A 14,882-nucleotide genomic window follows, 5' to 3' on the forward strand; every position below is an offset into this window, starting at 1 on the left:
TCTTGAAGTGAATAACTTCACTGATTATCTTCCTTCTCTGTTGGAAAGTATAAGAATCTTGAGACTCTTGACCTTTCCTTTAATATCAATTTGTTTACAATGCGAGCATCTCAGATGACCTTTCAGCTTAAATTTTTTGGAGTCTTGTTTTTCAAGAATTCGCGGTGTGACACATTATTTCTATGTGTGGAGCATTTATGTGGCAAATTATATCTTCTATGAAGGCTGCTTAAGTGAGAAGAATGTTAAATCACAAGTAATAGTATAATATACGAAGGGCAGAAGCAGTCAACTGATCCACCTTCTCACTCTTCATCATAATCTTGTCTTCTGTGCATTGTTGATTTAATGTAGTTGGAAGCTTAGATATAAAATCAAAATACTCAATAGGATAAGAAATTCAATACTTACTTCATACTAGTCTTATTGGTTGATCTTCTCAATTGTGAGGTAAAAAAAAAGAACTTGATTGAGCAATGAATCTTCTAGAACTGATGAAAAGCTGTAGGAATTTAATCTCAATCCTGTAGACTCACAAAAGAAGACTAATCTCCTAAGCCTTTTGAAAGTTGCACTTGAAGTAGAAAATCGAATTCAAAGAGAAATATCAAGAGACTTGTGCTGATAACATATTACAAAATGGTAGAAATTGTTATGTCGAGGAAGAGGCAAACCCGAAAATAAAGAAGATAAAGAACACCAAATTTTAACGTGGAAAACCCTTCAAATCGAAGGTAAAAACCACGGGATCACAAAGATCCAAAAAACTCCACTATAACAATAAGAGAGTTACAAAAGTTCTCCAAATTGGCTACACAACAAGTGTCAAACACGGAGCAACAATAGCAATAAGAGCAACAACTAATCAATTGAAGAAAGAGTATAATCCACAAAAACGAAGCTGCTGTTCGAGGCTCGAAATAAGATACTACAAGCCACCAAATCCGATCTCTACCGTTCAAATCTAAGACCAAGATGTTACGAACACTCAGTCACAATTTCAGCCCGATCCAACGGTTATCAAATTGGCAAACATAATTTGAAGTTGACTGGTCGGAATAAAAATCTGCAGCAAAACAAATATTTTTCTTCTCTCTTCTTTCTTGATGAAAGCTCTCTCAAAAACCACTCTTATGTGCTTAAGTATTTCAAAGACTTGTATCAAAGAGCATAGAATAATTCTTCAAGGTTGTATAATTTATAGATCATGAGTGGTGCTTTCTCTTAAATCCAAAACCCACTCAAAATAGGAATAAACCGAATCCAATTCCAAATAGGAATGGAAACCAAAAGAGAATAGGATTAGGCCATTGGGCCTTTGGCTGGACAACATGGGCATGTGCCCAACAAACCTCCCCCTCCAGCCAAGGGGATAAATGTGTCTTCAAGTAGAGGAACTATTGACAGGCTTCATGCCTGCCAATTTTCTACAAAATTCATGTTTATCTGCAACTACCGCCTTTGTCAGCATATCCGAAGGATTTTCATCAGTGTATATCTTCTCAACCTCAAATAATTTCTCTTCCACGACCATTCTTATCCAATGATACTTTCTATTTATATGTTTGGTCTTAGAATGAAAAGTGGAGTGCTTGGTGAGACAGATAGCACTCTGATTATCACAAAATAAGATGTACCTTGGCTGCTCAAAGTCAAGATCATTAATAAACTCCTTCATCCATAATAGTTCTTTGGCACCTTCTGTGACAGCAATATATTCGACTTCTGTGGTGGATAGAGCTATGCACTTCTGTAGTCTAGATTGCCAAGAAACAGCTCCCCCTGCAAAAGTAATCAAATAACCGGAAGTGGATCTTGAATTATCAAGATTGCCTCCTAAATCAGAGCCTATGTAACAAACAAGTTCAGGCTTGCCATTGCCAAAGCACAACTTTAAATCTGCAATACCTTTCAAATACCTTAATATCCATTTTACTATATCCCAATGTTCTTTTCCAGGATTAGAAAGGAATATACTAACAGTACCAACGACATGTGCAATATCTGGTCTAGTGCAAACCATAGCATACATCAAGCTACCAACGATAGAAGAGTAAGGAATACGGGACATCTCCTTTTTCTCTTCATCAGTAGATGGACTCTAACTAATACTCAATTTGAAGTGTTTAGCAAGAGGAGTACTAACCACTTTTGCATCTGTCATATTGAACCTCTTGAGTACCTTCTCAATGTATTGCTTTTGGGATAGAAATAACTTATTTCTATCTCTGTGTCGGTGGATTTGAATGCCTAAGATTTTCTTTGCTGGCCCCAAGTCCTTCATCGCAAACGATTTACTCAACTGCTTCTTAAGGACGGCAATTCTGGATTTATTCTTGCCAACAATAAGCATGTCGTCCACATAAAGCAATAAAATAATAAAATCATCATCAGAGAACTTCTGGAAGAATACACAGTGGTCTGAAGAAGTTTTCTTGTACCCTTGTTCTTCTATGACAGATTCAAACTTCAAATACCATTGCCTTGGAGCTTGTTTCAATCCATACAGGCTCTTTTTTAATTTGTAGACATAATTTTCTTTTCCCTTAGTTACAAAGCCCTCAGGTTGCTCCATATAAATATCCTCATCTAAATCACCATGGAGAAAAATTGTCTTGACATCCATCTGCTCAACCTCTAAATCTAGACTTGCAGCTAAACCTAGAACCACACGAATAGAAGACATCTTCACAATAGGGGAGCAAAATTCATCAAAGTCAACTCCCTTCTTCTGGCCAAAACATTTAGCAACTAACCTCGCCTTGTATCTAGGCGCAGAGGTATGGTTATCTTGCTTTATTCTGAATATCCATTTGTTTCTCCAAATGGATGCCTTAATATAGTTTCTCCAAACATTATAATTGTTACCTCGCCTTTATTCCTTAATTATACAAGGCGAGGTAACCATTTGTTCCTACAAGAAAAAAGACTAGCCAAATATAGGAGAATTATAATTTCCTTCTACAAAAAGGAAAACCCAATTAAGGTAATTATATTGCCCTTTCCTTCAACAAATAGGAAAACCAAATATGGTAAGAAAATTATCGCAAACACCTAACAATTCTCCCCCTTGGCCGAAATTTTCTGACAAAATAAACTTGATCCACCTTCTTCACATAGCCTTCAACAGGTTGCATCTCCAAATCTCCACCACAAAGTTTGTCTCAACGTGTGTAGCACACCGGTCAAATTTCTCAGACAAAAATCACTCTTATCGTCAAATATGTTGCGGCTAGAACTGAACCCGCCAAGATGAACCTGTCTTGAACCTTGCTCTGATACCACTTGTTAGATAAAGCTCTCTTACCTTTCGGAAATTTCACTAACTCATATGTGCCATTCTCATGGAGTGACTTCATCTCATCTTCCATCGCTTCGATCCACTGATCTTTATGAGTATCTTGCATGGCTTCATCATAATTCTCAGGTTCTCCTATGTCAGTCAAAAGTACATACTCTTCAGGAGGATAGCGCATGGATTTTTGCTTCTCCCTTGTAGATCTTCTAAGAGAGGTTTCAAGAGCATTCAAAGTAGTTACCTGTGCAGGAATTGGTTGCCGATCAACCACAACTTCATCAACTGGAGCATCCATAACATCTACACCATGATGATTATTTTGATCTTGATCACTATCTCCATCATTGTCTTGGGTTCCTTCATGTGCAATAGGTGCCTTAGAAATTGAAACTGGATCAATATCAACTAAGCTCTCATTACTCTGAGAATCTATCTTCTCGGCTTTGTCAATATCTTCAATAGTTTGGTCTTCAAAGAATATTGCATCATGACTTCTAATAATTTTATTGTCAACTGTATCATAAAAATGATACCCAAACTCATCTTGACCATAACCAATAAAGATGCACTGCTTAGTTTTGACATCCAGTTTCGATCTCTCATCTTTAGGAACATGCACACAAGCTTTACACCCAAAAACTCTCAGGTGATTATAAGAAACATCTTTGGCAAACCAAACTCTGTCTAGGACATCACCATCCAAAGCAACTGCAGGAGACAAATTGATAACATAGGCAACAGTGTTAAGTGCTTCGGCCCAAAATGTATTTGGAAGTTTAGCCTCTGAAAGTAAGCATCTAACTCTCTCAACTAGAGTTCTATTCATCCCTCTGCCAAACCATTCAATTGAGGTGTCTTGGGCGGAGTTTTCTGATGACGAATTCCTTTTTCCTTGCAATAGTTATCAAAGGGACCACAATATTCACCACCATTGTCAGTACAAATACATTTTAATTTCTTCCCCGTCTGTCTCAGCTAAGGCCTGAAATTCCTTAAACACGCTAAATGCTTGATCTTTAGATTTCAAAGGATACACCTAGAGCTTACGATAATGATCATCAATGAAGGTCACAAAGTAAAGTGCACCACCTTTTGACTTTACTTTAAAGGAACCACACAAATCAGAGTGTACTAGCTCCAATAAATCGGGCTTTCTTGAGGGAGGATGGCTATGAAAGGAAACCCTTTTCTGTTTGCCAGCTAAACAATGGATACACCTTTTCAGCTTTGCTTGTTTCACTCTAGAAAGCAAACTTTTCTTAGCCAAACACGTAATCCCCCTCTCGCTCATATGACTCAGTCTTCGGTGCCACAATTCTGATAAAGTATCACTTTCCACCAGATTTATGGAGTCATTAAGAATAGAGCCTTGGTTAATTATCCGGGTTGTTACGGAATGGAGGCGAATATGAGCAAGATGGTATGTTTAAATGGGAGAAATTATAATGTTTGGAGAAGCTAAAGCAAGATACAAGGCGAGGTAACCATAATTTGGAGAAACAAGAAAAATTTGCCCAATTAAGGTAATTATATTCGTCTCCAAACATTTGTAGAAGGAAATGGATAAATTTGGCTATAATGTTGAAGGAAAGGGCAATATAATTACCTTAATTGAGTTTTCCTTTTTGTAGAAGGAAATTATAATTCTCATATACTTGGCTAATCCTTTTTCTTGTAGGAAAAGGTTTGGAGTTCTATAAATTGAGGATCCTTCTTTCTCATTCAGTAGCATCCACAATGTAGCCATAGGGGCTTGAGAGTAGTGTTTAGGGGGAGAACTTTTCGGGACAAGTGTTAGTGTGTCACTTGTGTTTGCCTCTTCGTGAGGTTGTTCTCTCGATATTTTGTACTCTTTTTTATATAGTGGATTGCTCATCTCCGTTGTGGACGTAAGTCAGTTGACCGAACCACATTAAATGTTTGTGTCTCTTTTGGTATATGTCTTTTTGTTGTATGATTTATCGTCGCTCAAGGTTTGCTTTGCTAGCTTCTGTATGACACCTGATTTTTACGGTCCTAACAAGTGGTATCAAAATGAACCTGTCTTGAACCTTGCTCTGATACCACTTGTTAGGACCGTAAAAATCAGGTGTCATACGGAAGCTAGCAAAACAAACCTTGAGCGACGATAAATCATACAACAAAGGAGAAATATACCAAAAGAGACACACATGGTTTGGTCAACTGACCTACGTCCACCGCGGAGATGAGCAATCCACTATATAAAAAGAGAGTACAAAATATCGAGAGAACAACCTCACGAAGAGGCAAACACAAGTGACACACTAACACTTGTCCCGAAAAGTTCTCCCCCTAAACACTACTCTCAAGCCCCTATGGCTACATTGTGGATGCTGCTGAATGAGAAGGACTGATCCTCAATTTATAGAACTCCAAACCTTTTCCTACAAGAAAAAAGACTAACCAAATATAGGAGAATTATAATTTCCTTCTACAAAAAGGAAAACCCAATTAAGGTAATTATATTGCCCTTTCCTTCAACAAATAGGAAAATCAAATATGGTAAGAAAATTATGGCAAACACCTAACAGAAATTGGCAGCGAAATAACGGAAATTCTAGCAGAATTAGACGGTTCAAGAGAAATATCATTGCATCGGTAGTGTCACTCTATATTTTCATGTTCTGACGAGGCCATGATGAGCAGGGGCTTAGCTACATAGTTGGTTGTGTGTTCGACCGAACTCAGGAGCTTTTGTTCAAATCCTATATTTGTATAAGAAATTCAATGAAAATGTACAAATTATTATTTCAGAACCCAACAACTTAGAAGGATTGTTACCCCGAACCCATAAGGTTCAAATCCTAGCTTCGCCTCCGATGATAAGACCTATTTATAGCAACGGGAGGGGATTTAGGTGTAATGATTGAGTTTACACTTGGTCTTCATATCTTACCATTGTACCGAAAAATAACTCAACTATGCCTATATGTTACCCAAAATTATTATTTTTGAAAGGCGGAAAATGCTACACCTGGTCCGGAAAACACAACTATGCTAACAAATCATACATTTGGGGAGTTGATTGCTTGATTTAGTTTGTCTAACTTATTCCACATTTTTCTTCTTTTACATACAGCTCTCGAAAACAGTCTCTCTATTCTACTTTGTGCGGTAGGAGTAAAGTTTGCGTACACTCTACCCTCCTCAGACCCCGTTTATTGGAACTCACTGGGTGGTTGTTGTTGTTGTTTACTGCTATCTATTAAGATAACTCATAAAAGTTCTTCTCAACCATCTTTCATACAAGACAAATAAATACAGAGCAGATTACAATCCATTGCTGTTACAAACGTTCTTATCAACTGATATGACAAAGAATAAGGCACACATCAACTGATGACATATGAAGTCAAGTTTTCTTATCTTTTCCAATTGAGGAAGACTTGAACCATGGTATCAACACAGATGTAGTCTTTTGGTAGAGCGTATATGCTTCAGTTCTGTATGTTTGGCTAAGCATTTTCCTCTCCACAAGCACAGTGACATATGCTAAGCAAATGCTATTTATGAGTGCACCAAGGAATGTCCAACCTTGACCCAAATTCCATGCAATTAAGGCCAGTCCCCACCACCATAACTGTTCTCCAAAATAATTAGGATGTCTTGAGTAGCACCAAAGGCCTTTGTCAAGAATTGGAACCATTGGCTGGCCAACTTCTTTCAGTTTTTTATTTCTGTTAATAAAATTGTGGAGCTGTGTATCGGCGTGATAGGCGATTGTGATGCCGGAGAAGCAGATGACTATGGCAATGAAATCCCAGATGCTCCATGGCTTGTCCTGTGAATGGACAACATATAGAGGTAGGCATATTCCCATCTGAAAAACCTGCAAAGACAAAATATATACAAAAAACTCAATATCACAAGAAGCAATAACAAAGAGTTTGAAGAGGCATATCCCCATCATATTTCTTGTCTTTGCTGTGCCATGAGAAAATGCATACTGCTCATAGATTCAATCAAGGGCTGATATGCAAGTAATCTATATATTTTATGCACAGCCTGTAAAGAATAGAGAATTTCGAAATTTGGGTTTGACTCAATTTTTAAAAGCTAGTTCATGAGATGAGTATATAAGGAGATAACAACAGAGGTCGAAGAGAATTGCGCAAAAGTATATGAGGAGATAACAACATGTACCCTCAACCAATATGGGGCTGTAACAAAATCTGGAAAAGTTTACATAAGATTGTAACTATTTTTACCCTGTTTTTCACAAACCACATAGCAAATGAAACAAAGTCATTCTCAGAGTTTCGTCTAGCAAAAACATAAGAAATGAAGAAAAAGAGTTACCTGCTGAGAGAGGTAAATAGCCAAGAAAGAGACCCACCACCATTTCTTGCCATACTGGTGGCTCAAGTCTGTAAATCTCCAGTCTTGCCTCACTCCCCACTGCCAATTTTCACGTCGGAAGTAGCTGTGAATCAGCCTAATACTCCAAACCCATGTCAAAAGCATCACAACACGTGATCTCCATTGATTGTACTGCGCCATAGGATGATTGGCATAGAAATGTAGCACCATTACTGGAATCACCATCCAGTACAAACCTATCATCTGCAAATCAATTCAAAAAGAAAAAACAGAACAAAACTAAGTCGGTTAATTCATGAAGTTAAAAAGGAAGAGCTAGCATTGACAGTGATTTCATTTTAGAAGTGAGTTACCCAATGGCTTGATTGAAGAAGAGCAATGAACCAGAAGAGGACGTTGACATTAAGGAAAAACAGGAGATTAGCGAGTAAAAGTGGATGGTGATTGCACCAGTTCCACAACGAGTGATCTTCACGTTGATGATAAAGTAAACAGAGGTAGAAGAGAATGGAGGGAAGGGGGACTACACATGCAATCAAGGCATTCTTGAAATTACTATGAGTAGCCATGTCTATTTCAGTTATAACCAGCTAGTGTCCTTGTCTTTTTTGCTTCTAGGGGTCTAATTTATAAAGGAGTCTACGAGCCACGCCACATTAAAAAATGTGTATGATTACTCCTTTGGTCCATTCAATGTTTATTAATTTATTAAAAAGAATGATATTTTTTATATTTTAAAATAATTTAGTTTTAAACTTTTTTCCTTACTAACATGATTGAAACATCCTCTCTATACTTATAGGGGCAAGGTCTGCGTATACACTATATATCCTCCTCAAATCCTACAGTATGAGATAATATTGGGTATGTTGTTGTTCTTATTGTTGTCGTCCTTAGTAACTTGATTTTCGTGGTATATTAAACATTACAAAATTTTAAATTATGTATTTCTTTCTTAAATTTTTGTGTCTAGTCAAATATTGGAGTGAAACAAAAGAATATTGATAAGGAGTGCGATGGAATGATTTGGATCCTTCCATTCTCAACTAAGGGTCTCGAATTCTTGTTCTGAATATAAAGAACTCTTAGTAGAAAAAACTTTTACCAGTGGAATTATATAGCCAAATAGAAAATGCTAGTTAAGTCATTACTAAGAAAAAATAAAGAAGAAAGATTTGAGTATGGACTGGTCCAAAAGAAAGCAAAAGGGGCTACTTTACATTGTCCATTGCACTATCTTTATGATTTTCTTCTGTCATTGAGAGGTTACTATTTAAATTTGAAATTTATGATTACTTCCACTATCATTCTTGTCTCTATGTTGTTACCGACAATCATGGCATTTCATCATCTTCTTTAATATATATTTTGACGTACCAATTTTGCAATATGGGATGATAAATTTGATGCTAGCTATCATGTTTTATGTTTTATTTAATCTTGATGTTAGCTGCCACAACTTAATGATTTCATCAAAAATCAACTGATAAAAGGTTTCTACTATGAGTTTATGTGGGAATTTTCGGTGATTTGATTGTATGGTTAAAAATATATTAATGAAGAAAGGTACATTTATAAACTACAAGTAAAATTGAGTTGCTTGAAGATTTTTATATACAAATGCAGATTCAGAATTTAAACTTTTTGAGTTCTGAATTTTACAGTGATCACTTTAAGGAGTAATAAATAACATGATTCTTAATTTAGAATTTGTATATATTTAGTGAATTTCATGAAATAAATACAAAATTTAGGACAAATATGCTAAGTGTAGCCGAACTATATGCTAAGTGTAGCCTACTAGCTTCGCTCTATATGTTGAGAACATTGAATAGATTCGCTTGGTGAAAGTTCAGTTAGTGTCAGTTACGATTTTCAGTATTCCGTCGTGATATAACTAATAGAAAAATTTACATCGGCTAACAAGACATATAAAAGGGGCATTTGTATCTATACCCATTTTTTGTGTCACGTTTTAACTTATGCCCGCTTTACAAAAAATATTACAAGCGTACCCGCTTTTTCGCATAACTTCAGCATACAGGACTGAAGTAGCAAAAACAATCACGCAAAACTTCAGTATTCTAGTAGCCGGGCCTGAAGTTCAGCTCTAGAGCTGAAGTTTTTGTTTTATAACTGGCGAACTTAAGCTCTAGAGCTGAAGTTTTTGTTTTTGTAACTGGCGAAGTTTTTATTTTGTAACTGGGGAACTTCAGCTCTAGAGCTGAAGTTTTTATCTTTGTAACTGGCGAAGTTTTTGTTTTGTAACTGGGGAACTTCAGCTCTAAAGCTGAAGTTTTTGTCTTTGTAACTGGGGAACTTCAGCTCTAGAGCTGAAGTTTTTGTTTGTTTATTCATTCGTGTTTGTATGAAACTATAGTTATTAGACCATCAGTCTCCTTCTATTCACGTGAAACTGTAGTTATCATGTTTTAATAACATACATATAACCTATCGTTCGTGTTGTTTATGGTAGTAACTAAAAAGGATGTAACAACGTCTCCATCAAATCACAGATTTGTTGATATTTATATAAAGAATAAAATTATTGCTGCATCGTAAATGATCTGAACCATTAGTTGCAATGAATACATGTGAAAATGAAGCTAATTGTATAAAACATAACTCTACTTTCTTTTTTTACCCTTTTCCTTTCCCAGATAAAGCTGTGAGTTGATGAGTTCTGTTGCAATGTTGTGTGTATATATATATTTGCCACAAACAAGAAAGTCAAATAACACGTGATAGGAAGTGACGAAGAAAGCAAATTGATAGTTTCGGATATATAGGTTAGCGTGAAAATTTATAGGACTCACTAGAGAAATAAGAAGAAGCAGATAGGGATGAACCTTACTTCTGGAAAAAGAAAAGATAAAACTTTGAGGAAAAGGAGGAGGAGAAAGGAGGCTGAAGTTGTTTAAAAAATGGGTACAAGTTAGAAGTTTAAAAAAAAAAAGTATATGTTAAATGGGGGCGACCAAATAAGGCGCCCCGTGCAATTTTTACCATATAAAAATTAACAAATTTTTTACCTTAGATTACATTTGGCAAAAAAAGCCCAAAAAAGTTTGCATTCTATAGTCCAACCAATTATAAAATGAGAAATTTTCATAAAGCACTATCTTTTAGTGGTAATTAGCTATCTATAGATACCATTTGCTATATTAGGAATTGTAGATACGTTTTCTGTTGTTATAAGATGTATTAGATGTATTTAAGCTACTGTATTCATGAATACAGTAGCAAAAATAGGCGTGAATCAGGGAAGTTCAACTAATCAGTTGTTGTATTCGAGTGTATTCGACTGTATTCATGGCGTGAAACATGGGATTATAGCTGGACAGATTATTGATTCGACTATATTCACGGCGTGAAACATGGGATTACACTGTTTTTAAACAGAAAGTGAATCAATTAACATAATAGACTCCTAATATAACTCAACCAACTCAATTATAACACACAAAATTTGTATTTCCAGTTATAAAAAAGATTCTCAACCGAAAAATACCCCAAAAAGATAAAAATCTTCAAAGAAATTATACAATACATCTGAATACATAAATTTTATTAATTAAAAAAACATATGAATACATTCATGGCATATAGCGAGACAGTGAATAAAAGGAAATACATAGAATACAGCAGGATATATTGAAATGTAATGAAAAAAAGACAGTGAATATAATGAAATACATGGAATACAACGAGATACATTGAATTACAATGAAAAAAAAACAATGAATACAATGAAATACATGAAAATACAGCGTGATATGTTGAAAATATATTGAAATATATTAACAGAAAATCAAGTTGCTCAGCCCCAAACTCCATCGTCTTTGTTAAAGAACAAACCCTAATTTTCGGTGAATCCGTCATCGAGCAAAAACCCTAAATCTCACTATTTGCACGCATACTGTACAGTAGCCGATTTGGTGATTACACTACTAATTGATAGCAAATGGAATACATCGAGATTCATATGTTTTTTTATGTACTGTTTTGGAACAATTGGAACAATTGTACAGCGAGATAGCACCTGGAACAATTGTTTCTTTATGTAACTGTTTTGACTGTAATTGGGTACAAGCATCAGTTGGATACTAAAGATGGGCGATATCTGTGGCGGCGTTGGTATTTTTGGGATTTTTTGGGATTTTGGTGGCACGATCTTTGTTGAGATTGAGCATTGTATTTTCAGGAAAATTGGAAGAGAATGTCATGTATCAAAGTAGAGAGAGAAAGAAAATAATATAACTAAATAGCGTATTTAGTGGCTTAGGAATAGGAGATAACCAAAATTAGATATTTTGCTATAAACATTAAAAGGTATCTATAGAATATAATTTTTAAAATAATATTTATTTAAAATAGACAAGGTATTAACCTTTGCTATAGGTGGTAAAAATTTCTTATAAAATAGCCAAGCCAAGTAAAATATAGGAGAATCTATATATTTCAAAAAAGAGTCTAAACTATCGCTATCGTTTGCTAAATGGTTTACAGATACTCTCCGTTCATCTATCCATCTAAAAGAGCACATGACATTAATTTTATTAATAAAATTGCTCCCACATCTAACAACATAAACGGTGGGCTTTCAATTTAATTACATAGCATTTTTTATTGGATCACGTGGTAATCTATGACTATAGGCATTCTTGAAATTGCTATGAGTAGCCATGTCTATTTCAGTTATAACCAGCTAGTGTCCTTGTCTTTTTTGCTTCTAGGGGTCTATTTTATAAAGGAGTCGACGAGTCACGGCACATTAAATGAGTATGACCACTCCTTTGTTTCATTCTATGTGACACATTTTATTATTAATTTATTAAAAAAAGATCTTTTTATATTTCAAAAAATTTTGTTTTAACCTTTAATTTTTTTTCCTTAGTAACATGATTTTGTAGCCATAAAAATCTAATGACATATTAAAAATCACAAGTTTTAAAATTATGTATTTTTTTAAACTTTGTGTCTAATCAAACATTGTTGTAGGGAAATAACACTGAAAAATAACAATAATAATACTATAATATTATTATTTGTAAGCAGATACACGAATTGGCTTGAGTCGTGTTGGGCACTGTCCTAAGAAACTATTTCAGCAATGTGAAATATTTTCCCAGGATTAAACAAGCCCATCTCCATTTGGAAGGATACAGGAATCAACAAAATATTGAATTACAAACCCAGCTAGCAAGTAGAAAAAGTAAATAAGAAAGGAAACAACTAATATTTAATATTGGACAATAAAAGAAGAAGGGAGGCGTGAAAGGAAAAGAGAGGAATGATGCTTTTGGTGATGGTGATTTTCTTGTCAAGTGAGAGCCTATTTAAAGTTGTAATTGCATGAAACTTGGCTTTTGCATGGCAAAAATGTGGTTGAACATTTGCCACTTTTTAGACTTCTTTGACCACTAATCATAACCTTCTAGAAGGGCTAAAAACACTTGTCCAAAAGGCATTAAAATATTTCCATAGTCCCCCATTATTTTAAAGACCTTTTGAAATAAACTTGCTGGATTTGTATGGTCTAAATGTAATAGGTTTGGTATCTTCTGGACTATGAACCAAACTTAGATCAATAAAAATTTAAGTCACAGAATTACTGGTGAAATATAATATTTCTATGAACCAATAACTCTTATTGTAAGTCAAAGATGTTATCAATCACACTTCGACCCTCACAATTTTGCTGTCAACGCAGTTTTGCGCCACTAGGCCATATGCATGCCTGGTGATTCATGAGAGCTTTAGAGACTGAGCCAAAATCTCATAGGAGCGGCCCACTCCACTCTCATATAGGTGAATTCATCAAGCGTATACTGTTTTTAAATACACTATCCATAAGGACTATGAATTTCATTAAGAGTTATAACTCAGCCTCTCAATTAGTAGCAGTCAAGCACTCTCTTTTAGTGCATCAGTGCCAATATTGACTTGCTATTACCCTTATGAACCTACTTCATGGGATCTCCAATCACATAGGTTGGATTACCATCTTTATTGACAACATGTCGGCCTTATCCCCATCTCTTTTGAGGTTTGAAGAATTGATTTTCTTCCCACAGATTTATTCAGAGGATCGACCAAATTTATCTCTGACTTCACATAGTCAATAAAAATTATTCCATCTCTCAACAGCTGTTTTATGACATCATGTCTCAGTTTCATGTGTCTACTTTTACCTTATAAGATTTATTCTTCGCTATAGCTATTGCCGCTTGGCAATCACAGTGTATAGACATAGGAGGCACTACGTCCTTTATTAAAGGGATATTAGCTAAGAAGTTTCTTAGCCACTCAGCCTCAGAACCAGCTAACTCCAGAGCTACAAACTCTGATTCCATAGTCGATCTAGCAATGATCGTCTGTTTAGCTAATTTCCACGATATTGCACCACCACCAAGGGTGAATACATAACCACTAGTAAATTTTGTCTCATCTGAATCAGAGATCCAATTTGCATCACTGTACCCTTCTAAAGTAGAAGGAAATCCACTATATAGGATACCATAATTTATGGTTCCTCTCAAATATTTCATTAGTCTATCTAATGAGGACCAATGCTCTCTATTGGGATTATAAATATATTTACAAGGTCTACACACTGCATAGGCTATATCAGGCCTTGTAAAATTCATTAAATGCATCAGACTCTCAATAATCTGAGCATATTTAGACTGAGCAACTGAGTCACCATTATTCTTTTTCAACTTAGAGTTAGCATCAAAAGGAGTGCTCACAGATGTGACATTAAAATATTCAAACTTCTTAAGAAGTCTCTCAACATAATATTCTTGTAACAACATTATGCCAACTTCACTCTTTATAACTTTAACTCCCAATATCATATTTACTTCACCCAGATCTTTCATATCAAAATTAGCAGACAGAAATAATTTAGTACTTTGCACAATATTTAAACTTGTACCAAATATAAGCATGTCATCAACATACAGACATTTTATCACATAATCATTTTCTATCACTTTAGTATAAACACATTTATCTACCTCAACTGAAGAAAAATCGTCTCTCAGTAAGACTTGCTCAAATTTCTCATATCACCACTTAGGAGCTTGTTTAAGGCCATAAAGAGATTTAATTAATTTACAAACTTTATTTTCTTATCCAGGAATGACACAACCTTCAAGTTGAACCATATGAATTTCTTCCTCTAAATCACCATTCAAAAAAGCAGTTTTGACATCCATTTGGTGGATAAAAAGCTTAC

General features: G+C 35.1%; 2 protein-coding genes across 2 annotated transcripts; both read right to left on the bottom strand.

The window, feature by feature from the left end:
- Window positions 1-6,543: 6,543 nt before the first annotated feature.
- Window positions 6,544-8,254, bottom strand: LOC107776956 (uncharacterized protein C594.04c-like). The gene is made up of 3 exons (XM_016596915.2): window positions 7,993-8,254; window positions 7,619-7,882; window positions 6,544-7,148 (listed from the first exon to the last, which is right to left on the bottom strand). Exons 1-3 carry the CDS (start codon window positions 8,206-8,208, stop codon window positions 6,672-6,674), a joined length of 957 nt encoding a protein of 318 aa, XP_016452401.1. The 5' UTR covers window positions 8,209-8,254; the 3' UTR covers window positions 6,544-6,671.
- Window positions 8,255-13,815: 5,561 nt separating this feature from the next.
- On the bottom strand, window positions 13,816-14,190 carry LOC142172568 (secreted RxLR effector protein 161-like). The gene has a single exon (XM_075236217.1). The coding sequence runs from the start codon at window positions 14,188-14,190 to the stop codon at window positions 13,816-13,818; it is 375 nt and encodes a 124-aa protein (XP_075092318.1).
- Between the last annotated feature and the right edge of the window lie 692 nt (window positions 14,191-14,882).

The sequence above is a fragment of the Nicotiana tabacum genome, chromosome 18 (genome assembly GCF_000715075.1).
Source record: "Nicotiana tabacum cultivar K326 chromosome 18, ASM71507v2, whole genome shotgun sequence".
Lineage (NCBI taxonomy): Eukaryota > Viridiplantae > Streptophyta > Magnoliopsida > Solanales > Solanaceae > Nicotiana > Nicotiana tabacum.

Coding starts and splice junctions, on each gene's coding strand:
- LOC107776956 (XM_016596915.2), bottom strand. CDS start 8,208: ATGGCTACTCATAGTAATTTCAAGAATGCCTTGATTGCATGTGTAGTC. Junction 7,883..7,992: donor TTCTTCAATCAAGCCATTGG/GTAACTCACTTC, acceptor ATTGATTTGCAG/ATGATAGGTTTGTACTGGAT. Junction 7,149..7,618: donor CTATTTACCTCTCTCAGCAG/GTAACTCTTTTT, acceptor TTGTCTTTGCAG/GTTTTTCAGATGGGAATATG.
- LOC142172568 (XM_075236217.1), bottom strand. CDS start 14,190: ATGAAATATTTGAGAGGAACCATAAATTATGGTATCCTATATAGTGGA.